Below are 26,684 nucleotides of genomic sequence, written 5' to 3'. Positions count from 1 at the left end.
CCTTCCACAAACAAAGTAGAGGTTCAAAAAAAAAATAATTTACCACAAAAACGATGTGCTTATATTAAAATAACATCTTAAATTCGAGGGGGAAAACGACTGATGGCTTCATAATTTACCAAAAGTATGCATACGTACTTGTAACCCAAAAGGGGCCAAACCATTTAGCGTCACACGAAATATTAAAACAATTAAAAGGTGATTAATGTGATGAATGAATATTAGATGCGGGCAAAGCGGAAAAAAAAAAAAAAAAAAAAAAAAAAAAAAAAAAAAAAAGGCTATTTATCGATCAGCGTATACATCAAATACGCATTAAAGTAACACCGAGTTCATGCAATCTACGGATACAATAAAATTCTCGTGTTCACTGCAAAAAATTGTTAATTAAAAAGAAAACTCGCTGGCAAAATAATACAGCATGGAATAGAAAAAAGAGTAGAAAACTTAAAAACAGGTTTTTGTTTAAAAAAAAATTAACACAACAATGAGCTTGGGTGGGGGCGCGCAACACAAGGCGGACTGCACCACATAAAGAAAATTGTTTTTTCTCAACCCTGTCAAAAAAAATACCACCAAAAATGTAGAACTGGGGAAGGGTAAAAAAATAAAATATATATGCCACAAATGATAACCCTGTTTAGAACTGTAAATTCCCCCAGGAGTTATGTAACAGCTAAAAAATTAACATTATGATAAAATTAAAATGTTCACCAAATAAGTGAAAAAAGTCCTTGGTTGGTCAATTTTCCGCTTCATCAAAGGCGAATAACTGCAGCTGTGAACCCTAGCTGGTAACGTACAACCACATTGTGGTCACACAACAATGAATTACAATGAGATGAATGGTGCGTTGTAACAAGTCCGCCAAAAAAAACCCTCCGTATGGAAGCATATTAAACGTGTAAAGTGTTATCTACCCCAAAGGCTACCACACGTGAGAAGATGTTCCCCCACGAAATCTACGTCCCCGTCTTACACAGAAACCCGTATGTGCTACCACTTCGAATAAGCTCTTTTCCCAATATATAGGAACATCCTTGTGTAAGTTGTTGTATGCACCACGTCCCAATACAGTGTAAACTTAGAGCTGCTAATAATTGCACTGCTAACACGTTTATGTGTGCGTAAAAATATGCACTGTGAGGGATAAATATGTCCACACAGCTGGTCTTCCATGTCCATTAATACGGGGTCTGTTCTAACATTACGCGGAGTTTCCATTCTTGTGAAACCGCTGACCTTGCTACCATTTCTCATATCAAACTGATGGCATAAGGCCTACTCGAATGGCACACAAATAGTACTTTGCATAATCTTACCACTAGAAATGATGCGAAAATAACGATTGCACCTTCTATCCCACAAGCATGGGCTGAAACGCTCAAAAAAAAAAAAAAAAAAAAAAAAAAAAAACGGGATCACCCACTTGGATCACAGTTTAAACAGTACTACATACCAACAAATGTTCTGTTTGACTTTCGCAAAAGCGTCATAAGGTTAATGTTAAGAGGAACAAACGTATCTGCAAAATGCACCACGCATATGCACACTAGGGTTAAAAAGGGGGCAGCAAGAAGTATACATGCATACCTACATACATACATACACACACATATATATATAGGGGGCGAAACAAATATCTGAGGGTGTCTACAAGGAAAGAACAACCATTTACACGCAATTAGAAGTGGGTCATAGAAAACAACAGTTGGGGGAATTAACCCCCCCACACAGTCTTTACAAAAAAAAATGCGGGTAATTGAGCATTATGGAATACCGCAAATTCTGAATAACGTGGTCGGGAAATACAAACAACTTGGACTTTTCTCGTATCTTAAAAAAAGTGATAAACACAAAGGTGGGCAAGCCAGAGCTCACATTATCACTCTTCTCAGTTTCATCAAAAAGGCCGAAACCAAATTCTTTAATTCTTATGCCCAAGCATATCTCCTTATCGCGCTCATTTTCATAACCGTAAGAATTGTACATGCACAAAAGTATGTTCAGTATGTCCATCAAATGATCAAATGCTTTCTTCGCTTTGTTTCTCACAATGGAGAGGTAAATATAATTATATACCTTTTCCCACATGTCTACCTCACCTATTTGGTGCAAATATATTCTGTTACAAAAAAGGAATTGAAAAAATGTTTTCAGTACAGCTAAAATGTTCACATTATCCTTGCTAATCTCAAATAAGAGGCATATGAATTTTTCTATGTCTTTGGAAAAAGACGCTTCTTGCCCGATTGGGAGTAAACTTTGTTCGCATTTCTGTAAATCGTCCAGACTGCTTCGCTCGCATCGCCAATATTTTTTTGTACCACCTTCTCCTTCCACGGCCTCTTCAAAGCGCATACCTTTAACTATATCCTCCTGCCGATACTCCTCATTTGTTTCGAATCGAAAGTTATGGAGGTGATCCATTTTAAAGAGCCTGTTTAAATACTGATAATTAAAAAGGTGCAGCCAAGTCCTCATGTCATTTTCCCTGGACAGAAAATAGCAGAACAGGCACATCCCCAACTTAAAGAAGTGGACACATAAGCTGCTATCATAATTAGCGATACTCTCACGACAGCTATGGAAGTATTTATTTATAAAAAAAAGGACGCACTTGTATAATTTTACAAAATTTAAATTTTCCAAATAAGTAGAAGGAATATTAAAAAGGAATAGGTATATGTGCTGAAAAAGCTCAAATTCTCGTATATCCATAACGGCGTCCAAAATGTCATTGAACATGCTGTAAATCTCTCCTTCATCAACTGAAACCACTTTTTCAATTACTTGACGGTTGACGGACACCTTTTCCAATTTTTTCCCATTCGCCTTACTTCTAATCAAAAGGAAGAACATAAAAGTAAGGCATTTTAAAAGCGCCAAAATGGAAAAAAAGCAAAGATCACCTTGGCCATTTCTGGCCACCCTAAACAAGTCCCTTATCTTGCAGTACAAATTTAAAAATTTCTCTACATTTTCTTGTTCCAACTGGTCGCAATTTTCACACTTATACATGTCAATGAAGAAATCGACAAATTTTTCTATCGATGTAAAGCATGCCTTCTTATCTTTCGTAAAGGTGGAATCCAAGAAGGTGTAGAACTGTTCTACGAAATCACTAAAAAATTTGTAAAAGTGAAAAATGTTTCTCTTCTGTAAAATTTCGTAGACATCTTTATAATAATTATTATCAACGTTTTTCATATTCTTTATTATAAAACTTGTGGCAATTAATTTGGACTCCATTTTTTTTAGCAGCATTTTATTTTCTTCTTCGAAGATTTTTTTCTTCTCCTTTTCCTTTTCCCACACGGAAACAATTTCGGTTGTAAGAACATTAGTCACTGCCCCACGCACATGTGCTGAGATGACCACATTGTCGTTCGACCCAAGTGATGTTAATTTTTTTTCAATATACATCCTAACCCTTTCTTCTCCATCATTCCCCTCATGTAAAACTACGTGCGGCTCGACTATAGTGGGGCTTCTTACCAGTTCACCTATTACGGTTAAAAGGGGAAGACAGTTCGACGCCCCAGCATGCTCCAAGTATTTATCTTCACAACCCAATGGTGGACCTCCTATTTCTTGCTCCACCTTCGCCTTGAAGCTGCCTCCACTGATAAATTCTTTCACCTGGCAATTCACACCATGAACCATCTTTAAATCTTCGTACTCCTTTATATCACCTACTCTCCTTTGGTCCCTGAAAATATGTTCATCATCCAAATCGAGAAGGTATTTCTTCTTCAGCAAATAAAGGATTACTTCACTGCAATAATTTCTAGCCTGCTGCGCATCCCTTATATTGCGAATCGATTCGAAATTCTCACCTAGCAATGTACAGTGCACAAACCTTACATAATGGTAGAATGGGATTCTGTGCACCAGGTAGTACACCAGGTCATTCAAATTGGACAGGTAACAATTACACAAGTGCTTTGAAATAAACTCCGTAATGGTGGAAAAAACTGTGATGCAAAATTGCACATTTAAAAACGCATTACCCTTTAGTAACACTTCGTACCTGTCTAGTAACTTCACAATTACAAAAGAAACACAATTTAACATAAACTTACCCACGTTATTTTCTTCAAATAAAAATGAAAAAATATGTTTAACACTCTCTTCGATGTCTGCTACATGTGCATAGTTGCTGATTATTTTCTCTAAAATTTCTTTTTCCTTTTCTAAATTATTGTACTTTATTAATTTGACAAAAAATATTTCTTTTTTTGTGTAGTTATCATCCTTGCCCTCATTTGGTATTGCCAGATCGGTATAATCTGTTTCCACCTTTTCACTGTTGTGTATATAAAATTGCAGCAACGCCTTGACGTCGAATCTCAAACCATCTGATGACAGAATGCAACTGTTTAGGCAGTCTCTAAAATATAACTCTACTTTTTTGTTCTTTTCAAAATTTGCGTAATACTGTAGTAATTTTTCTAATATTTCATTCTTGTGGCTATCTCCTTGTGAGTGATCCTTCTCAGGAGTCCCTTCTTCTTTCTTACTATGCAGCTTCTTTTTGTATGCTTCTCCATTTGGGCGAGTTCCCACTTGGTTTCCAGTCCTCCCTACACTGCTCAAAGTGGATAATCCGCTACCCCCACCACCGACGTTATTATCCCTCTGTGGATTACTGAACTCGGTAAAAAACCTAACACACACACTTTTAAATGTATTCAAAAAGGTTATGCATATTTCCTTGTTCATCAGGGATGACTCAATTACGGCACAAATGAAGGACAAACAGGAGCCAATTTTTTGGCAAAACATTTTTAAGTCTATCTTCTTAAGAATATCTGTTACGAAAATCAACATGGCATCGTTAATTAGCTCGTCATGGTTAACCGCGACGAAGGTGGTCAGCTCTGTATTCAGAGCATCCATCACACAAGCAGAATCGGTGGAGTTGAAATTCATTTGTAAGAACTCTCGCTCTACCCGTTTCATAGTCCTACTCACGTCCGCAACCGGTATATATTGAAAAATTTTTAATTTTATTATTTCGTGTCGCCCTTTTATAGCACGTACTAACAGCTCCTTACAAATGGCCTTTACGATATTACACAGTCTTTTGTTAGCCTTCTTAAAATCGTCCACACTTGAGTAGTGCGCGAACTTATACGGGTGAACCTGGTAACTACTTCCATCTTGGTCGTTGTTGCTCCCCCCTTTTAATTTACCCAACAAGTAACTCATTCCATATATGTCCAATTCTCCAGCGCCGTATTTCTCCACGTCATGGGTGAAAAAATCCCTCATTTTTTTGTCGCACTTGTACAGCGCCAAGTCAGAGTACTGCATGAACAGAAAGGCATACACATAGCTAACGCAGTGCCTGGCCAGGGATGTATAATGCCCAATTAATTCAATGTTCCTTTCGCTACTAACATAATCATACACATTGTTCAAGACGTAGTCTTTTCTACTTTCAAACTTCTTTATTTCGTTTATAAAATTATTATCTACTTCTTTTTCCTTCTTTCTAAAATACGTCTTGTATAACAAATTTTCAGTTGCATCACTGAAGCTGCGGTATACCCCTTCGGCGAATTTTTCCATCGTCTCCGTGTCCACCATTGTGATAGACACACCGATGGAGCTCCGGGTTTTACACTCTAACGTCGCCTGTTCTTCCGATTCCTCTTTGTTAGGGATTCTACCCGTGGATTCTCCCAACATGGATACATCATCAATATAATACTTTGCCTCCTCCAAAATATTGCAACTCATTTTTCGGTCCTTCCTTAGAAGCATATTTTTATCTTTCGAAAATTTTGCAACATTTGAGAAGGATTCCATGTTCCTCGTACTAGCAAGCTCTTCTGCATCGTTGCACAATATAGTTACTCCATTGTCCTCTTTAACAGATGTGCTTTTCCCCCTTCTCGTTTTTCCTCCCTTTAAAAACCAAAGTATTTTCACCAAATTGTCCACATCATTAATATCTACAATACACTGAACGGAAAGGGCAAAAAACAAACTGCTTAACCCCACAAAGCAGTACTCAGAATATACATCGCTCCTTAATTTGATAAACGAAATGAAAAACTCCTCTATGGATGCATAGTTCCTCCTAACGTGTTCCAAAAATGGGTTGTAATTTATAACATAGCATAATATTATGCACAGAAATTTGTTTTCATCATTTGCCTTCTTTTGCGTGTGATCCAAAATGGAACTTAAAAAATCGGATGCTATCTTATCCGCATAACTTTTCTCTAATCGTAGAATCATGTGCGATATGTAACGACCATACAGTTGTTGAATTTGTAAATTATCAACATGGAAGGACTCCTTTATATCCTCCTTTAGAATAACATTTATCCCGTCATCTCTGAGCGTGGGTAAGCAGCTTAACACACTTAACACATTTTTCACTATACATATATTAGCGCTATTTAAATTTTCTTTGGCATATTTCAGTATCTCCATGAGGACCTCCACTATGTATCCCATTTGAACAGCGCAATCTTCTCCCCCCTGGGGCAATTCTGAGTACTTACTTTCCTTTACCATTTTAAGCCACGCATACACAAAGTGTCTCGAAAAAAACACCAAACGGAGGAACTTAAAACAGTACCTCAACAAATCGGAGTTTTGAATTCTTTTCTTTTCCTTCACATAGTTATGATGTGTGTGAAGTAAACAATTCGTAACAAATTCTACAACCTTGGAATACCTCTCATCAATTTCTTTTTCCTTTTTTATTAAATACCCAAATAGATACATATGTGCGCATAGTACGTGACTCTCCTCCTTTGATTGTTCTGCTACTTTTTCCACATTTTCTGCAGTGAAGCCAATCACTAGGTCGTCAAATAAGTTCCCATCCGTTCCCTTCCCTAGCAAATATATTTTGACCAACAATTTTGTTGCCTTCTTTACCAACTTGTGATTTCCTACGTACAGCATGTTGCTTAAAATTAACTGCATTCTTGTCTTTGCTAATATGACCAAATGGGTGTACAGCCCCATCTCGCACTTTTCCAAATTTTCAAATTGTTCTCTCCTAATATTCGAGTCTACTTCTTCCTTTTTGATTCTCTTCAGGAAGGTACGTAGCTTTTTCAAAATCAGCGTAAAAACGGAGCAGTACACAATTAGGTAATCCTCCTTAATATTCCTTTCACGATTTACCGTCCCCATTAGAAACAGGTCCAGTATCAACAGGGCATAATAGACACTTTCAACGTAAGAGAAGGGGAAAAAGGTTATCTTCCTGTAGTACTCAATCAGATTGTGCAGTTGGTCTAGCCTATACTCTGCATAATGCGTGTTTACATATTCGATACCAAGGTCTGTATTTTGTATGTCAACCCAGCTGGGTTCCGTTATTTGACTGTACTTTAATGATTCTTCTTCGCAATTTCCTTCGTCATAATTCCATTCGTCGTAATTTTCCCCGTCACAAATCTTATCAACGCAACTATCCTGGCCGCTGACCCCCCAATAAGATGCATCACACAGGCGAACCACACAACCGTCCTTCACACGAAACAACTTTTTGGAAATAAAAAAGGTGTACTCGTCAAATGAAATTGTCTTCTCCCTCTTCTGACCTTTCAAATAATCCCTTGCTAAGTCTGACAAAACGACGTTACTACTCCTTTCAAACAACAGTGGGTAGTACACACATTCACAGCTCCCCGCGGCAAATATGCTAACGGCCCATTTCATCACCACACTAATTAACAACGAGTTATCTACGAACGTAACAAATTGGTCCAATAAATGCTCAACATTCTGCGCTATTATTTTTCGAATGTCTTTTCTATATTTGGGAGCAACTTCTTTTTTCTTCCCCTTCAATCCAAGCAGTCCATTTTGTCCTGATGAAATGGAGTTACCCATATGGTCACGCCATTCCTCATTTTGCTCCATACTATTTACAAACGTCTCCGTTAGTTGGACTTCCGCCACCTGCATGCACCTCTGGAAGTACTTCTCCAAGGCTAATAGTACTCTGGTTATATTATTGTGCTGTATGTAAGATTCGCTGCTCCTCCTCTTAAACCTTTTCAGCTTGTCAAAGAAGGAGTAGGCCAAAGTGTAGGCCCTTCCCAACACGGTCATATTAATTTTGTCCTCCTTCAAAAGCTTTTCGAAAAATTTATCTATCATAGTAGAGATATCTGTAAGTGCCCCGTAATTCTCATTACCATCATGATTTGCATCCGTTCCTTCCTCATCCAACCCTTTGAGGTAACAAAAAATGAGGTGGAAAATGCACTCAACATACTCATGCAAAAATTCATTTGGAGCTTTTTCCAGAATAAACAACATTAAGCTGAAGAGGCATTTTTTCAAATCTTCATTTTTTAGCCTGATGATGGTGTATCCACTCCGATTTAGAAATTTTAAAAACTCTGTTTTGTCATGGAACAAAACTTGAAACTTGGAAACCTCTGTCTCAAAATGGATGTTCTTCATATCATGAACAAAGTGGAAGAACAAAAAATATATATAACTCATCAACGAGTGCAAGTGCTCCCCATCGATAGCTATCTCAGAACTGTTCAGAAATAAGGTCAAAACTTTTACCACATACTCCACTGGGTACATATTATTATCAAAATATTTCATTATGTCCAAATTTGTGGCTATAAAATGGATGTCATTAAAATTTACAAATCGTTTCTTCCCAAGTAGCAGCGAATTGGCATACTCCTTAATTTCGTCATACTTTTCAGTAGAACAAATAATGTATGAAGCATAACTCAGATTGTGATTGCACACAAAACTACTCAAAAAGTATAGCGTATTCTTCTTCATTTTTATATGATTTTGCACCGAGTAATTTTTACTATTTCGAAATTTATCCTTATATATCTTAATAACATCACTTGGAAGAAATTTTATTTCCTCCACATTTTTGCAATATATTGGTATTGCCAAAAATTCATTCATGTGTTTTATGAACTGGAAAAGCTGATTGTCCAATACAACCTTTTCCTTATTACCCTCCCCTGAAAAGTATGCCTCCATCTCCTTCTTATTCCTTTCGTCATTTAGAATCTCCAAACATTCGATAAATTTTAGCATCATAAGGATACCCATTTCCCTGTCCGCTGATAACTCGGCCCCATTTTCAATTAGCGCCTTTTGACATTTTATCTTCTCTCCATCGTTTACGCTCTTAAAACCGATATCTAAAAATATAGACAAGGTACTGTTATATAGGATTCTATTCCCCTTCGCTTTGCCCACGTGTTGGAAATAATTCCGCACTATGTCCGACAAGGGCAGGTCAATCCGCTCAAACGATTTGCATCTCAAAATACAGTGACTCACAATTTCTATCAGTGTTTTAGGAGGAGTCCCTTCGGTAACTAACAATTCGTTCAGCAGCACGGGGATGAACTGGAAAAAACAAAAAAAAAAAGCATAACGAGTAAAGTTACCACATAATATTGCAACCCATCTAGTATAAGAAAAAACAAAATGGACAACACATGATGCCGCATCAAGCTACATATCCCTTTCCACAAAACACCCATCTCAAACGCCACGTAACGTTACCTTATACAAGACAGGCTTAATCTTGTCATCCTTCGTCAAGCACAAATGTAGGAGAATATCCTCGTAGCTCTTTTTCTTGACTTCCCCGTCTGACATTTTTGGAGCAAAATTTGGCCAAAAAAAACAAAAACCAAGCGGAAAAATGTGCAAACTCGGTTAGGAGAAAAATATCTAAAAAATGATCCACTTATTTTATGCAATTCTTATCATCCTGCACTTATATGTTAGCTTCAAAAAATGGAGAAAAAAAAAAGATCAACGAAGTAATCATACAAAGAAGCCTTCCCTTTTAAGCATACCCCTATCACCATCTTAAATCTGCTCCCCATGAACTTCATAATGAGGCACGGGAATCATCACGTACATTTGCTACAAGCAGGAAAAAAATATATGAAAGGAACAAAAAATGAGAAAAACATTTTGCCAAAATTGAACAAGTTAAAGCCAAGCACTCGTAATTCTGACTTGTGCAATAGATTGAATTTAAAATTGTGAAAGAAAAAAAAATAAAATAAAAACAAAATGAAATAAAACACCGTTTGATGTTACCTCTTCCATGAAGGCACCCTCAGTTCGAAATTGCGACCTGTGCACATAAAACTATATGCGGGAAATTAATCCATGTTACACTTTTCAATTTCACAAAAAAAAAAAAAAAAAAATCGCCTATGTTGTTGACGCAAAAAAAGTGTACATACCTGAGGGCTACATACGCTTCTACTTCTCCTACAATAAGCGTGAGAAATAATTCCCACACAAGAAAGCATCTTTATGGTCGTCTCATGTTTTGTACTTTTCTTAATTATTTCCCATGTTGGCGTATACATCTCACCTGTGAATTTTCAAAAGGGAAAAGTTCAAGCACAGCCATTGCATAAAGGGAAGGAGGAAAAAAAAAAAAAAAAACAGTCCCCTCGGGAATTCTGTTCACAAAATTATTTCTCCTTTTTAATAAATCTTTTATAAAAATGTTTCATTCCGCCGAAGTGTCTGATAATTATTGTTTAGTTCTTTTCCACCCTTTTTTTTCTGTTTTATGTTATCTTCTTGTTTAACTCTTCAATTATTTGTTTAATCAGCTCATGCCTTTTTTTTCTTTGGACTTATTTGTTTCTCCCCATTTGTTATTTAGCTACTCATAACATAGTGAGCACATTGCAAAATACCTGTCCACACCGCATCACCATTATGCAAACCAACACACTGTCTAAGAAAAAAAAAACAGAAAAATGAAATGCCTCCCATTCCCATGCAATAGCAACTATTACTATGATGCCCTTTCCAATATCGTCCCATCTGATGATGAACAATTAGAAGAGCTAATCAACAAAAGGAGCAGGCAAAAAAATGTATACTACAAGTTAGAGAAAACTATCAACCAAATAATACACGACACGAAAAAACACTCTGACGTTAATTCAGATTTTGAGCAGGTCGAGAAACTTCCAAACCAAAATTGCGAATCCATTTATTCGGATGACTGTCTAGACGACATAGACATCATTTTGAAAAAGAAAAAAACTAAAAATATGTTCTCAAGGTTAAATAAAAATGACGCCCCTGGGCACATCTCACTGCCCTCTAAAAATACCAAACAGAGAATTTATTCTTTACGTCAATATAGCCAAGAGGCAAAAGATGTAGGCGGCACAATTAATGACCAGAAGCACAACCCAGAGGTTGAGCTACCAAATGAAGAAATAATTGAAAATTTTAAAAATGTTCTTTGCAACGGCTTAAATAAATACATTAAGGATATGTTCCAAGAGGCAAAACAAGATTCCCCTACTAAAGAGACATACGAATCTAACGACTATGCAAATATGAACAGCTCATACTACAAAACATCTCATACTAAGAATGACGTTTTTAATGAGGAAAGTGCCAACCGATGTGAAGCTCCCCCTGAAGATAATCCAAATCTCAGCGGAGAAAATTCACTAAAATATTCCAGTTTTGAACTGCTAAATCAAAAAAATGAAAATACACATGAAAGAAAAACATACGACACGGAACAAACATTTCAGGTTAACACACGCAGGAGTGATAAACCGTCAACAACCGCCTGTCCTGGGACGCGAAACAAAAATGTATATGCAACCCAAGCGGCAGTTACCAAGAAAGACACCAAATTGCAGAAAAAAAACTACAGACATAAATGGACAAATATGAACAGATCCAAATATACGAAAAATATTTATTTTTCGAAAAGAAAAAAATGGAAAAACGAAAATCCTCTCTCCTTAAATGAAATGAAAACGGTACGCTGGAAGGATACTACCGAAATGTACGATAAGCGAGCGAACGTTCCCATGGGATACCTAGAACGACACTCCATCAAATCCTCAGGAGGGATTAGCAACACAAATGGTAATACTTACAAAGGTAGTACAAACAAAAAAAAAAAAATTAAATTAAGGACATTCCAATTGTGTGTACATTGATAAAACTTATGAATGTTCACACCACCAAAAAGAAGCACACCTCCCTCATATGATATTATATTTCCTTTTCTCTTTAGCCAAACGCCCCGCACTCAAACAGCAGCACACATACAATGCATCGAGAACGAACTGCACGTCTAGCTCAAGTGAGGATTTTCTCTTCAGCCATTTTCAGAAAAACGCCAACAACGATAATTTAGTAGGAAAGTTCCGTTTTTAAGTGGATTCCCATGCTAAGGTACATTTCTTTTTTAAACGTCCTAAACTGCTCAAGCGGCTCAAGTGCACTTTTCACCACAATACACAGGCCTACCTAATCACGCCTCTGTCCTTTAGTGTACATTCCAAAAAGACAGTCCACAAACATAATTCTCAAATGATCAAACTTGAAAAACAACGCGTTTTATACGTCTTTATATGACCCCTTCCCCTCGTCCAAAGGTTAACTGAAGCAGTTCGCTTATAGGACAAGTAAGGAAAAATTTGAGTACAGGGTAGGCGAGTTAATGACGGAATGGTGGAACAGAACCATTGCCACAGAAATTTTCCAATTACATATTATAAAAAAAGTAACAAAAAAAAAAAAAAAAAAAAAAATGGGGAAATTTTACTGCGCTTTAAAGGAAAGCAGAATCGGAACAAATTGACATATTAAACAAATTCAAACGCAAAAATGAGGCGAATTATTGTCTTTAATACGAAAAAAAAAAGAAACATGGAGAGGGATTAATTATATGATCAAACTGGTCCTCTAAACATGCACACGTCTCAAAAAAACAAAACAAAGTCGAGCATTAATTCATCACGCAGCAAGTGAAGTATTTTGCTACCGCTTGGCCATCGCATTACCTTTGACCCTTTTCGGGCTTATCACTGCGACGGATGCACGTAAATATGCTTAGCCTTGGCTAGAGGGAAAAAACAAAACGCGTCGTCCTCCAAGTGGTAATAGCAAAAGTTTATTTTGCACTTAACGGGCAAAGTGGAAGAGCAATCAAAATTAATTTGAACATTTTTCTTAAATTCAACAACTATCGTACTTCTAAATGGTGTTGCGCAACCGCTCGGGCTGTCACCTACACATTGGAAACTTGTTACGTTCCATTCGCTAACGTCTATTTTGTGATAATTCAATTTGTTTATTTTTTTCAATGGATCGCTTCGCCTTTTTATCTTTTCCTTGCTTTCTTTTCCTACGTTACCATTGTGCTCATTCAAATATTTGTCCTCCAGTTCAAAGTCGGAGGTATTCTTCACATTTGAAATTTCCACCTTTGCTTTTTTTCGTTTTGCGAACAGAGAATTCTTTGTTTCCTTCTTGTTTGTCTTGCTCATATTTTTTAAATTCTTCAGAGAATAATCTTCCGCAAGAACATTTTCAACGATAAAATTGTATGTTGTCAAGTTATTCCTGTGCCGCCTGCTTTGGCATTGGCTAGTGCTGGGCGGACAAGGAGTCTCCCCTACTTGGCACTTCTCCCTATTCACAAGGAAAATATCCTCATACTCTATATACAAAAATAAGCTACTAAAAAAGTACCTAACATGGTAAGGCAAATTTAAGAGGACATTTTTAAAATTCCCTTTATCGATGTGTTCCAAAAATGGAGACGATTCAATTTCGAGGGATAAATTAATTCTTATATCAAAAAAGGACAAAAAAAGAAAAGGAAAATTCAAACACTTGTTATAATTTATAAAATTTGTATTCTTCAAATGTTTTAAAATAATTTTTAATATCTTGTTTAATAAAACGTTTACTGAATATATATTATTCGCATTTTTGTTGTCTTTTCCGTTTAGCAGTTGATCCACCCCAACTAATACATGATTAAATTGTTCCATCGAATCCACAGCTTTAATTTTCTTTCCTTTCTTCCCCTTACACATAAAATTGTAAAAAAAATTATTCTCCTTAACCTCAAAATTGTTCCATACATTTTGACCACTTTGAGTAAAATTGTAAAAGCAGTCTTTCAAAGTGTTAAACAAAACAAAATTCTCCTCGTAGATTTTACTTATGATGGTGTGAATTATCTGCGATATATTTCTTGTGTAAAAATAATTTGCACTGAACAGGTAATAAATTTTAATCAATTTTTTGTTTATTTTATGGTTTACATTGATAACCTTTTTATGGTAAAAATACTCCGGAAATTTCGTCTCAAAATTTATAATTTCCTCTCGCCTTGGAATTCCATTCTTCTTTCCATCATGCAAAATTTTTATTTTGGATTTCAAAAATTTAAACTCTGCAACATTTCGCCTTTGTAAGATGTCTCCTCGTTCCATCCTCTTACCTCCTTCTGTACCGCTTCCACACAATGTTACAACGTGGTTACTCAAGCCATGCGGCTGAATTATTTTTTCTCTTTTGTCTTCACCGTAATTATGTTCAGACGCTCTAAAATTGTTAGCGTGTTTAATGCCCTGGTCATCCCCTTCTTCAATGGACCAATGCAGTTTGTCCCCCAAACAGACAAAGTCTTTCCTATTTTTCTGCTCCATTTTTTCATTCCTCTTAATAGTCGCATCGAGAATATTACTTGTTTCCTCAAACGTGATAGACAAATCAACAGTTGTATCCTTTCCAACGGGGCTACCACTCCCAGGGTGTTGCGCAAAACTGCTTCGTCTTTCCTTCCCTACGCTGCTGTTCGAAAGTTCCCCCTGATTCGCTACACTCTGATGAGAGGATGGCACTTCCAAGCAGTCGGTTACCGTTTCTACAAACCGATCGTCACCCAAAAAGAGATCATTCAATGATGTATCCCCCCTGTCGAAGCAGCACAAATGGTTGAAACCCGTCTTCTCCTGCTGTACTAACCGAGCAGAAATCAATTCAACACTAATTTGTCGCAAATACTCCTCATAGGGTCCAATAGGCAGATCATTCGGCGGGTAAAAATCCCTCAACATAATTTGAAAAAAAAGATTACTAGCCATCTGATCCTCTATCATGTCCGATATACGGCGAGAATATTTCATGTAGGGTTGTTTAAAATGTATTAAGTCTCCATCCGGGTCATCCTTTGTTTCATCTCCACACGAAGCGACCTTCATATTGCTGTTCATTTGTCTCCATTTGGCCATTAAATGTCGTCCTAAAGAGACTCCCTCTTCTAGCTTCTCACTCACCTCCTGATGCTTCTCCACCAATTTGGTACCCTCCTCCGAGGCGTTAAACACACAGTTCAGCATACCCACCAATTCGCTACTCTCATTCACGTAGTTAAAATTTGAATCCTTAAACATTTCTAAATATTCCAAAAAGTGGTGTGTCTTTAAATTTGATCGATCGTGCAATAAGTGCCATATATTTTTTTTAAAAAAAAAACAATTTTCTCCAAAAAAGGAAGCATTCTTGTTAAACAAAAGGTTAAGGATACTAGATATGTACACATAACAAAAACTCCATTCTCGATCACATATGCTCGGTTGGACACAGTGCGGGTATTCTAAAAAGGCGTACATTTGATGGGTTAGTAATTCAAGTGCCACCTCTTCCTTACATGGAAGGCTTTGCATCCTACCCGCTCTGAAATTGGTATCCACCTGGTTTACCTGACTGGTGGTATTGCACACTTTTGTCGTTTCATTCGTTTTACCCCTCCTGTTATCTATGAACGCAGCCCCATCCTTCTCGTCCCCTTCGTTGGTGCCCGAAAATTCACTCGATCGACTTCCCTCATAGTCCTGCTCCTCACCATCAACACGACCAGCAGCACTTCTTATCACACTCAACATATGGGAATTAACCTGGGTCTGTCCCTCCAAAACGGCATTCAAAACACCACTCGATATGTAGTACCCAAATCTGTTCGACCAATCGAACAAATTAAAATGAGGTACACAATTATCACAGTTCTGTACAAAATTTTTTCCAAATTTGTTAAAAAAGAAAGAAAAAATCAAACTCGGGTATTTAAATGACAGTACAATCAAAACGGAGTAAACAGAACACCACTCTTCATTGTTGTGTATCATGTGATCTACAAGATACACCTCATGCTCGTTAACATTATTGTAATCTTTCGCCTCGCCAAAGGAGTCCTCATTCGTTGGGTTAAGTGACGGATGCGTATTGTATTCATCTGTGATACTACTACCTGTACCTCCCCGGATGCCACTTCCGCTACTAGCGACCCCATCCCCTGTACCACCCGCACAGTCGTTCTCCTCCCCCAAATTCCTTCTCAAAGAATCATCAGATATACTCTCAAAGTCCATCAAGTGGGTGTTCGTCTTATAATGAAAATTATAAATGCACAAGTTGCTCAGTAAATTCAACACAACGTACAAACCATTCTTCTCGTATTCACTGTAGCATAGCATGAGGAATATAAACTTCCGCCTTTCCTTATTCAAATTCTTCAAAAGGACAGAAATATATTTATTAAAAAAACTTTTATTTATTGGAATGATATGCGAAATCTTGCTAACCAAATAAGTCACGTAACTAAATATGTGCACATCTATGTGATTAAAAAAGAACACAATGTTTTTTTGTATTATTTCACATATCTCTTTATCTTGATACATGTCCACGAACAAATTGAAAATCCTAAGGATGAAGAGCAAAATGTGTTGTTCATCCTCATCGTCTATTTTGTTCGTCAACCAACCATTACTGGGATCGCTATTAAAAATCGTTTCAAAATTTGTTAACAAAATAGAGTTCTTTGTTCTGTACTCCCTTACCTCTACATTCCTGTTGTTTCCAATTTGGTCATTTGTCCAGCTTGAATTTACATCAGTTCCATTTTCGCGCCAATTATTCTTTCCCCACTGCTGATTTGGTATATTCTTCACATTGGCTTTATGCAAATTAACGTTTTCTTTTTTCGCCCCCATATTTGTATTCACACAACTGGGTTGGGAAGCATACCCCTGTTGAGCACTTTGCTTATTGGAAAAGTCTCTCCTCCCTGCATCGCCGCCATCCTGCGTGTACACCTCTGAGCACATGTAGTTGCTTCTAAAAAAACTCAAGTAATACTTTTGCAGGTTTATCATTTTCCCCGTGGTGTGTCCCCTAAACATGGTGCTCTTTTTGCCGACCAGGCTTCCCATAATTAGGGTTCTGCTCAACGGGGAAAACACTGCAGAGGTGGCTTCATCAATCGGTTCCCTTTGACCGAGTGAGTTGTCCTTTACCTTGTCCATAACAGTATTGCCTAGACGGTTCTTCATTAGTTTGCCCACGTCATTCGCTACTTCCCGTTCTACCCCTTTATCTACCGTCTTTCGCCCCTCCCATGCCCCCAAAGAAGTCTCATCCTCCGCGCGCTTCCCTTTCAACATGCCCAACACGCAGTAAAATGACTTCAGGGACTCCACACGGACCATGGTACTCTGGCTTTCAGCACAAAGCGAAAACAGAGTTACAAACGAGTTTAACATTTTAAAAAATATCTTCTCGTCATTATTCACAGCTTTCTTGGTATATTTTAAGTTCTTCTTCGTTAGTATATCAATCCCATCCATGTTGCCCTTCAAATAATTTACAAATGTAAAAAAGGCATACGAAAGGTTGAAAGAATCTCTTCTAATCATTATCAGGATTTCGAACATACATACCAGGCATTTCAAATTCTCTACTTTTAAAATGTCATTTTGTGCAAACATCTTCACACATATATGGGCATAAATATTTAACACGATACCAAATATACTGTAGTGGAACAGGCAGTGATCGGACAAGGTTATTATCTTCTTTACACATTGTAGGAGCTCAACAATGGATCTCACCAAATGGATGCACTCCTTATCTGTCACAGTTAGCATACGTTTTACTTTGTCTGACAAAAGTTTTACTATTTTCTCTAAATAACTTTGTGCAAATTCTTCTTTCTCTTTTTTCTTTTGCTCGCTAAGCATCTGTTGGTTAATTTTCTCCACCCGCTTTGTATCCGCTGCTTCTACATTTGACCCAGAAATGTTAGGTTCCTCCCACTTTTCCCTTCCTGAAATGTCGTTCATCGTCGCATTGCTATACAGATTAACCCCCGTGCAACTCTCGCACCTACCGCAATTGCCACACTCGCTGACATCCTGCCCGATGCTGTTCGCCGAAACCCCGTAATGAGAGTAACCCTCCTCCTCCTCACCCCTACAGCTGGCAGTGTCCAAAAAGCCACTACGCTCAGTGGTACCCATATCGAATGGGGCACCCAAATCATCCCTACCCCCCTCAAATGCACTCATCTCATTTCCTGAAAAATCAAAATAGGTATCCTCCAAATGCTGATCTCCCTGTCCAGAGTCATTATTATCTAACAAATATTTACTGTCCACGTTGTTACCAAAGCTGACATTGTAATTAGGGACAGGATTAAACTCGTTTTTCTTTACCTGACCAGTCATACTACTATGGCCAATTTTGTTATTTTTAGAATATTTTTTATTATAAAAATTGGCTCTATTTTTGTAAATCTGATGTGTGTAGGCCAGGTTTAGCTTGTTGGGTGATTTCGCATAGTACAGACCGCTATTGAGTCGGTAGTTATTCCTTTGGGGGGGATTATTCCCACCCCTGATGTTTCCTCTAACATGGTGTGCCTTTCTATTATTCGTTCCACCTGCACTTTGGAAAGTGCTTGCACTTATCATCAAGCTGTTATCAATTCCTGCTCCCACTCCTCCATCAAGTGAAACGATGCCTCCCCCCTTAAAGGCAGACTCATTATCGAACCGCCCAGTGTTTACGTCATTCGCATTTCCTACACCTCTGTAAACCTTCCTATCCATCCCCAGGCCACTCCTTCCATTCTTTAATTTTTTATTTTTCACATAGAAGGAGTTAGTCCCTGTGCCCACATCTGTCTTAAAATATTTACCACCATTGTTGTTCCCCCTTGGTGAAATATTCACATTTTGCAAAATGCCTTTTCTAGTTTTATTTGTAGCATTGTTTATTATTACCCCTTGGTCAAATCCATGTACAGGTCCGCCCTCCCCTATCGCTCTGGGGTCAATTCTTAGGTTCTGTTGAAGTGCCTGTCTCTCGTCTCCATGGACGGGGCCATAATTTAGGTTATTTATATTCGCATTTATGTTTGCACCTGTGTTTATTGTACCCTCGTAGTCCTGACTCAGAAACACACCCTTTGCGCTGTTAAAGTAAATATTTTTTTTTTCTTTTTTTCTCTTTTTCTCTTTAAAAACCTTACTTGCAGCACCACTATTAACATTGCCCTTTGGTTTGTTTTCATTCAGTTCCCTTTTCATTATACGTCTATATGAATTTTTATGTACTTGTTAAAAACCTTTCTGTTCGTTCGCTTCTTAACGGTTCTGTCTGCTGGGCCATCTCATATTCATGCTATTCGGGAGGGGGCGGAGGGCGGTGTGTACACAGGGGCCTCACTTCGGATAGCTCCTTTTTTTTTCAGATTGTGTCCTTACAGGTGAAATAATTCTGTACTCACCAACTGCGCTCCTCCTTCACTTTCCTATTTGGAAGAATTGCCTTTATAACGAACGGAAGCAGGGGCTCAAGTGGAGTTACAACTACAGGTAAACGTACACATACAGATACACCTCCAGGTAAAGCTTTCTTGTGGCCTTCCATATGCTATGTTTGACTCAAATACACAAGCAAATGAGAGCGTATGTGACTCGTTGTCAGCCTTTTCCCATTAAAGCTTTCCAACGAAAACATATATACACTCACCACCCCTTCAGCTACATGCATACGGGGGTTCATATATATGCACATATAAGTAATATACCTGAACACAACCACTAACCAAAAAAAAAAAAAAAATTAATATCTCATTAAGCTATGCTTATTAAAACATTTTCCCATGTCAAAATTAATTTTTCCTTTTTTTTATGTTCAAAATTTGTATGCCCCATGTGGGGTGGGTTGGAAAGTGGGAAACGAGAAATCCTTCATACTCATTGAAGTATCAGCGGAAAAATGCGTCCTTAAATATCTTTCCCTTTCACCACCAATATATATACATATGCGTACGCATAAATGGGCACATGGGGGTGACCATGTACCTTCCATAAATTGCCCTTGTCGGGGCCTTCATATGTGCTAATACACGTCTGCATACCCTTTTATAGTGCATACGCGATTACGCGACTAATGTACTGCCTCCTGTAGCGCGTTTAAAAAAGGGCCCAGCTTCACGGCATATATTTTGGCACAAGGGGGGAAGTCCCACCGCACTTCGAAACGCTTTTTCTACAAATTCGCAAAAAAAAGAAAAAATAAATAACATTTAAAAGTATGCAAGTATGCAAATTTGCTTGCACACCGGGGGAAAAAAATAGCGGCACAACTTGTCCCAACAGAGTGGTAAGATTTTTCAAATTAAAAGATAAAAGAACGTTGCAGCGGAATATCCCCCTTCCTTTTGATAAACAAATTGTCACATTTTTTTATAGCCACGTGAGTTGACCCATTTCATTCTACACAAATTATATACGCAGCTCCACATTTGAAAAGAAAGAGTCTTTTTTTTCCGTCGCGTCAGGGGGAATAAGACTGATCCATGCTGATCCGTCTCATCGTAGGAAGGTACGCCACGTGATAGTTAATCATTTCCGTTGTGGGCTGGCCCCATTCCGGCGTAAGAAGCGAAACAACATAGCACAACCCCCCACACACAGTGAGTCCCTCTCCGAAGGAAATCCTCCTTCCTATTGTCAAAATTGTTCCCCCATTGGTCTATGTACAAACCCATGGACAATTGACCCACGAAGCTTTACCCGTGCAGATCAAAAGCAGCAAAAAGGGGTCTCTCCCCCCCCCAAAAAAAAAATATAAACAAAATTAGGAAAATTTAACACGCTTCATCCGTGGCTGCCTTCTCACACACACAAAAAGATGAACGACGAAGAAAAGGTCTTCTTCAAATTTACCGAAAGTAAAATTCTGCTAAGCGAGTTCTGTGAGGAATATGTTAAGGCAAAAAAGAAGGAAGAAATTCTCACCCAAGAATTAAATAAAGTACAACTCAAAAATTGTCAACTGGAAAATGAAATAGAGAAATATAAACAACTCGTAAGTAATATAGAAAGGAAAAAAGACAAAGAAATGGAAAATTACAATTTTGAATATGATATAAAAATTAAAAAATTAGAAACAGAAATGGACGTACTCAGTTCTTGTCTCAATAAGGAAAAAGAAAATTATAATTTAAAAGCAACAGAACTTATAGGACTCAAATTGGAAAATGAAAAATATAAATCACAACTAAATGATCGAAAAGAAAATAATAATCATGAAAAAGAAAACAAAAAAATGCTCACACAAAACCATATTAATGTACTTAATAAAATGTACGCAGAGATTAATCAAAAGGTAGAAGCCATAATGCAACATTTACATGATAGCAAAAATAATAGGCACAACATTGAACAGAAAATAAAAACTTACGAAACTCTTTTAAACGAATATTTAAAAAAAATCACAGAAACAAATTTGAAGTGTGAAAAATTTTATAAATTACATAAAGAAGCACAATTCAAAAATATGCTCAACAAGTCAAAGAACAAAGTTCTAAAAAGTCGAATAGAAGAATTAAAAAATGAAAACCAAGTCTTGTCCAACCAAGTCGATGCCTTAAAAAAAAATATGGAGCACATGGACGCCGAGAAGACACAGTACTTCTTATTGCTCAAAAAGGCAGAAAAAAAAAAATTATTTTTTTATCATAAATTTAAGGAAAAAAATGCAACGCTAGGTGTTGATAATAACAGCCTGCCGCGCCATCAGCTACACGACCACCGCCATGATTGCTCCAGGCGCTCCCATTCGTTTGACACCCCAAGTAGGTCACCTTCTCATCTTATCAGGCTAGACCAAGTTGTACCCGATCACACAACTTGCAAAAATGGGAAAAGCCATTCATCTCAACATGAAAACCATGCACTAACCAAAAATGACCCTCTCACTTGGAAGCAAAATTTAAAACAAAAAAACAGAAGCACTTCAATTTACAAGTACAGAGATGTCGACAGAAACAAATCCTACTGCCTAGACCAATCTAATATCATAAAGGAAAGGAAGCGCAAGAAAATTCTTTTCTTTTCTGACAATGATCATGATAAAAGACAAAAAAGGAAAAATGAAATTTCGAATGAAAAAAACAGTGTGCAGTACATAGACTTAATAGTTAACTCGACAAACATAATTCCCAAGAAGGTAGGGCCCGATGGAAGTTCCCCTACAAACTGCACTATGCTTAAAATAGCCCCAGTTTAGCATAGTGCTTCCGTCCCACACACATCCACATCCGCCATTCTCCCTGTGCATAATGGGCCAGTGATGCATTCCTTTTCAAGTTCTTCTCCGTCTGATTCCACCGTATGGTCCCACCTCAGTGGAACACCTCGCCGATTCGTCACCACTCATGTTCCCGCAGTTGCCAGGACGACTTCACTCCATTTCGAAAATGTCGTCTTGCAGGCAGCTGCCTTATTACCCAAGGGGGAAATTTTTTTTAGTATTTCATTTATTTATTTTTTTTTTTTAAAGTGCTCATAATGAACTTCCCATTTGTTTCTGTTAAATGGGACCCCCCAATATAATTCTTCTTGTTAATAACGAAACTGTAAATAAATCGCGTCACCGTTTGTTATAATAGCTCCCACAAATGCTCCAAGGACAGGTGACAAAATGAACAAATGTTTTAACTCAGAATGGGTGTAGCCAATGATGCTGACTCTACACACTACACTTCCACCACTAAAGTTGATCCACACAGCAATTACAAAAAGCACCATACACACGCATGGTCTGCAAACGGAGGAAACCATTCGGGGTGCATATCCCATACAGGGGAAAAAAGCTAAACATGTATAAAAACAGAACAAAACTCCAATGGCTAACAAAAAAAAACATACATTATGAAAAAATAAACGGGAAAAAAGGTGAAACATACAAGGGGATACACTTGCGAACCAACACAGTAATGGTTTCTAGCCATGCTATACAGATTTAGTAAAACTTCGTTCTTAATATTATTGCTGTAATTAAATTTGATGTCCTGATTCTTTAAATAATATTTATTTACATGTAGAGGTTCGAAAATTTTGTTCGAGCACAGGAATTCCAAAAAGTCTGGAAAGTATTTAGTGTCCGCTAATTTTGATTTTGCCAAATATTTCTGGCACTTTGCAAATCCGTTTATTAGGTGCCTCATCACTTTGTGTCTTGCGCTCTGCAGGAGGGAAGTGGCCAAAAGGGACAATGTGTAGTGTCTATCAGAAGTTTACGAAAAAAAAAAAAACACATGAATTGAATACGTCCAACTTCTTCGCAGCTTCTGGGCGGCTCGACATACCAGAATGAAGCCCTCGTAGGGATACACCAGCGCTAGTCCTAGCACAATGAAAGCCAAAATGATGCCCTTGTGAATCACACTCTTCCGACTTGTCTTTGCGTTATGGAGGATACACACGGGTATCACGAAGAGCACGCTGAAGAGGGCTGAGTAGGACCAGTTGTACAGCTGCAGGGGGGCAACCAAATGAGGCAAACAGGAAAACGTAAAAGGGTGAAAAAAATGTATTGATAAAATAACAGTGATATGAACAGAAAAGGGGGTATATACACCATGCTCCAGGCGTAATGCCATGGGCGGATAGGAAAAGACCATTTCGGTAGTTTCTTCCCCGCCTTTTATTGCTCCTCTTTTTTTCCCATTACCGACGACAGGAGAACAACAAAAATGAAATAAAAACAGTTCATGCAATTCATTATGGAAGAATACGGCGCGACAGAGCTATTAAAAATGTACAAAACATTTCCGCTACCGAGTAGTTGTAACGTCTTCTCCACCTCATCCAATTCGTCTTGTAGCTTCTTAACCAGCGCTCTGTTTTCCTTCCCGCGAAGAAACTCCTCATCATCACTATGCACAATTTTCGGTTTAGTCAATTTAGAAAAATCGCCCCAGCTAGCTAAAACTTCCTCATTATCCAATTTGGCATAAAAATGGCTTATCCCAATTGTACTGTTTATTTTATTATTCAACTTTTTCACCTTGTATAAAAGGACAATTTTCTCAATTTTACGAACCTTCTCATATTTATTCACTTTACTAATTTTTTTAACCATGCAGGAAATTACGTAATTAAAAACAAGGGCCACTATGATTGACAAAACGAGAATTTCCCACCAGTAATTAGCTATCTCCACGTAATGTTCGTAACGATCTGGGTGCCATTCTGTACACAGTGGGAGCTTCTTTTTCAAACTCAGCACCTCGTAAATTTTATCATTCGTGGAAAATAAATATATAGGAAAGGAAATTATAAAAATGGTTTTTACATACCCGTACAGACCCACCAAAAGATTTGTGTAGCTGCGTAGAATGGAACCTTTTAGTAACTTCAAAATGGCGTACCCACATATTAAGTACACACTGTAGCAGTACACACTGATGGGAACCCTCCTTTTGATGGTATCAAAAAAGTAAAAGTTGGACGAGTGACAGAATCCTTCTGGGGTATTGCTTTGGCTCCTTATAAAACTTTCCATCGCTTTAGTGAAGTTGAACAAATTTAGCATTTTATTCTTCAACGGGATCTTACTCACGCCTGCGGCGGTGAAGGCTGCAATGTTTTCCCTTCACAGGGGAGACAAAAAAAAAAAGGCGGGTAAATGTGAAACAACCGTAGTATGGCGCCCTCATGTCTTCTAATATGCATAAACGCAGTCATGGCCAATACATTGCTACGCACTCACAACCTACCTCAAGAAATACACGTGCCCCTTCTCGTAGCCCCTCTCCAACGCCATGTCAAAAATCGCATGGTGAGCAGATTCCACTTTCACAGGAATGTTGTAGTAGTTGAGCTCATTGGTCAGCAGCAAGATAAAGTCCAGGTTAGGCAGCAACCCATTTAGGCCTTCATAATTTATGTGTATATGGGAAGGGTACACAGAATCAAATTCTATTATGATGGCCGATCTGGTGAGGGCCTTCCTGCCATTCCTTACGTCATTACTATACAAAAAATCTCCCACAAATTTCTGCACCCCTAAAGAATATAGCCATTCCTTGTTGGTGAACAAAAATATAATATCCTTACTCATATAATTGCAGCTTTGAAAATAATTTATTAACGTTAAACCAACTGAAATGGAATGAAAATTTTTCCTTTCCTTGTAATCGAAATTGATCACAACAATTATATTTTCCATGTTGTTACAAAATTTGCACGGAACTGTGCTGACCAGTATGTCGCCCTTTACGCCACCCTTTGCGATAATCCTGTGCTTCACCGTTTGAACAAACGGCGATATACCTCTGATGTACTCATTTATTAAGTCAATTATATCTTCCTTGAACCCGTTGTTCGAAAAATATCTTCTCGTTTCGTTTAGAAAGTCCTCATGAGTTTTGTCTAAGTTGGAATTTCCTGGGAATTGTGAAAAAATCAGCGCGTCTAGGTCGGCCTTTTTGCTAAATTTGTTGAACACGCAGAGGTAAGCGAACCCTACAACGGATACGGTGGTTCTGCCGAAGGAAAGAAAAAGGGAGCCATCGGCAGGGGGTGAAAAAAAAAAAAAAAAATTTGCACAAATACACATATGTACAAATTAGCGTAACCATGGGTGTGCACGTGCCTAGCGCAAACGCAATGCGACACGAAGACATATCTGCTATTCCCCTCTTACCCTATAAATTTCCACTTTTTTAAAACCTTTTTTACCAACAAAAAAAACTTAGGGTTCTCCGAAAACCCCATGATAAATTCAATTGGGCAGATAAAATCAATGGCAATGTGCAGAATGCAAGAGCGACAACGCAAGCTTATTTGGAAACTACAAATGGGATGGAAAACGTAAAGGCTTACCCCCAAGCGGACGTGTAGACCTGGGTGAAGTTGACGCCCTTAATACGTAAATATCGTAAAGGTCATGTGGCATAGCTGTTCATAACTCCTACCTTGCGCCATAAAACTGGAGAACTGTCCCCCTCTACCTCACTCCTATACAGCTAAACACGGCCTACGCGATGTGCCCACATGTCCCATACCATATGCTGTGTGTTTATGTTATTTATTTTTTTTTTTTTGTTCCCTCTTATGGCCATCACCTTACGCTTAAACTATCTAAGTATTTACACAAACAACGAAACACACTGCAGAGCGGAAATTAAAAAAAAAAAAAAAAAAAAAATGGGAGTTCCTCTCACAATTAACTTACGAATTTATGCAGTCAGTCGGATTAGTCCTGTGAAGAAGGAGCGAAGTAGGAAAGGAACAATTTCCCATCGTATCTCATTTTTGAAAAATTAGTGCTTCGTTATTTGGTTCGCCACCACCTGTGCAATGTGACCTATCTCCACGTTATGCTACCTAGCATTTTACACCTTCCCCAACAAGCAATTTTTGTGGCGTGAAGGAAAAAAAAAAAAAAAAAATGGCAGCTGCAACATTCATGTTTCGTACTACACACCTGCATATCCTTTTGCTACATTCGGGGAGCTTTTTTTTTTTTTTTTTTCCCACACTTCATTCCCTCACTGCAGTTTCGCCTAATTGCTAAATGGGGGCACACCAATGGTAGTGATACTCCCAAAAATAATATCCCAACAGGATGAAATACCTTCGCATGTCTCCTCTGTTCAAAGACCAGCGCATACACATTGCTCCGCACTATTAAAATGCTAAAATAAGAATTGATATACAGACGAAGGAACATAGAAAGAAAAAACGAACCGTAGTTGTTAC

General features: G+C 37.8%; 5 protein-coding genes across 5 annotated transcripts; 2 read left to right on the top strand and 3 right to left on the bottom strand.

Moving 5' to 3' along the window:
• Positions 1–1,740: 1,740 nt before the first annotated feature.
• On the bottom strand, positions 1,741–9,633 carry AK88_02422 (uncharacterized protein; the record flags this gene model as incomplete). Its single annotated transcript, XM_012480053.1, has 2 exons — positions 1,741–9,378; positions 9,538–9,633. 2 exons carry the CDS (start codon positions 9,631–9,633, stop codon positions 1,741–1,743), a joined length of 7,734 nt encoding a protein of 2,577 aa, XP_012335476.1.
• Positions 9,634–10,766: 1,133 nt separating this feature from the next.
• AK88_02421 (uncharacterized protein) lies at positions 10,767–12,201 on the top strand (the record flags this gene model as incomplete). The annotated part of the gene is made up of 2 exons (XM_012480052.1): positions 10,767–11,907; positions 12,059–12,201. 2 exons carry the CDS (start codon positions 10,767–10,769, stop codon positions 12,199–12,201), a joined length of 1,284 nt encoding a protein of 427 aa, XP_012335475.1.
• Positions 12,202–12,851: 650 nt separating this feature from the next.
• On the bottom strand, positions 12,852–19,211 carry AK88_02420 (uncharacterized protein; the record flags this gene model as incomplete). The annotated part of the gene is made up of 1 exon (XM_012480051.1): positions 12,852–19,211. The coding sequence occupies one exon, from the start codon at positions 19,209–19,211 to the stop codon at positions 12,852–12,854; it is 6,360 nt and encodes a 2,119-aa protein (XP_012335474.1).
• A 1,612-nt stretch (positions 19,212–20,823) lies between these two features.
• On the top strand, positions 20,824–22,203 carry AK88_02419 (uncharacterized protein; the record flags this gene model as incomplete). The annotated part of the gene is made up of 1 exon (XM_012480050.1): positions 20,824–22,203. One exon carries the CDS (start codon positions 20,824–20,826, stop codon positions 22,201–22,203), a length of 1,380 nt encoding a protein of 459 aa, XP_012335473.1.
• A 483-nt stretch (positions 22,204–22,686) lies between these two features.
• On the bottom strand, positions 22,687–25,697 carry AK88_02418 (uncharacterized protein; the record flags this gene model as incomplete). The annotated part of the gene is made up of 6 exons (XM_012480049.1): positions 22,687–22,737; positions 22,883–23,161; positions 23,285–23,452; positions 23,650–24,571; positions 24,698–25,465; positions 25,627–25,697. 6 exons carry the CDS (start codon positions 25,695–25,697, stop codon positions 22,687–22,689), a joined length of 2,259 nt encoding a protein of 752 aa, XP_012335472.1.
• Between the last annotated feature and the right edge of the window lie 987 nt (positions 25,698–26,684).

The sequence above is a fragment of the Plasmodium fragile genome, assembly GCF_000956335.1.
Source record: "Plasmodium fragile strain nilgiri unplaced genomic scaffold supercont1.23, whole genome shotgun sequence".
NCBI lineage: Eukaryota > Apicomplexa > Aconoidasida > Haemosporida > Plasmodiidae > Plasmodium > Plasmodium fragile.
Note: the sequence above shows the minus strand (reverse complement) of the source record. Positions and strands in the feature narration are given on the sequence as shown.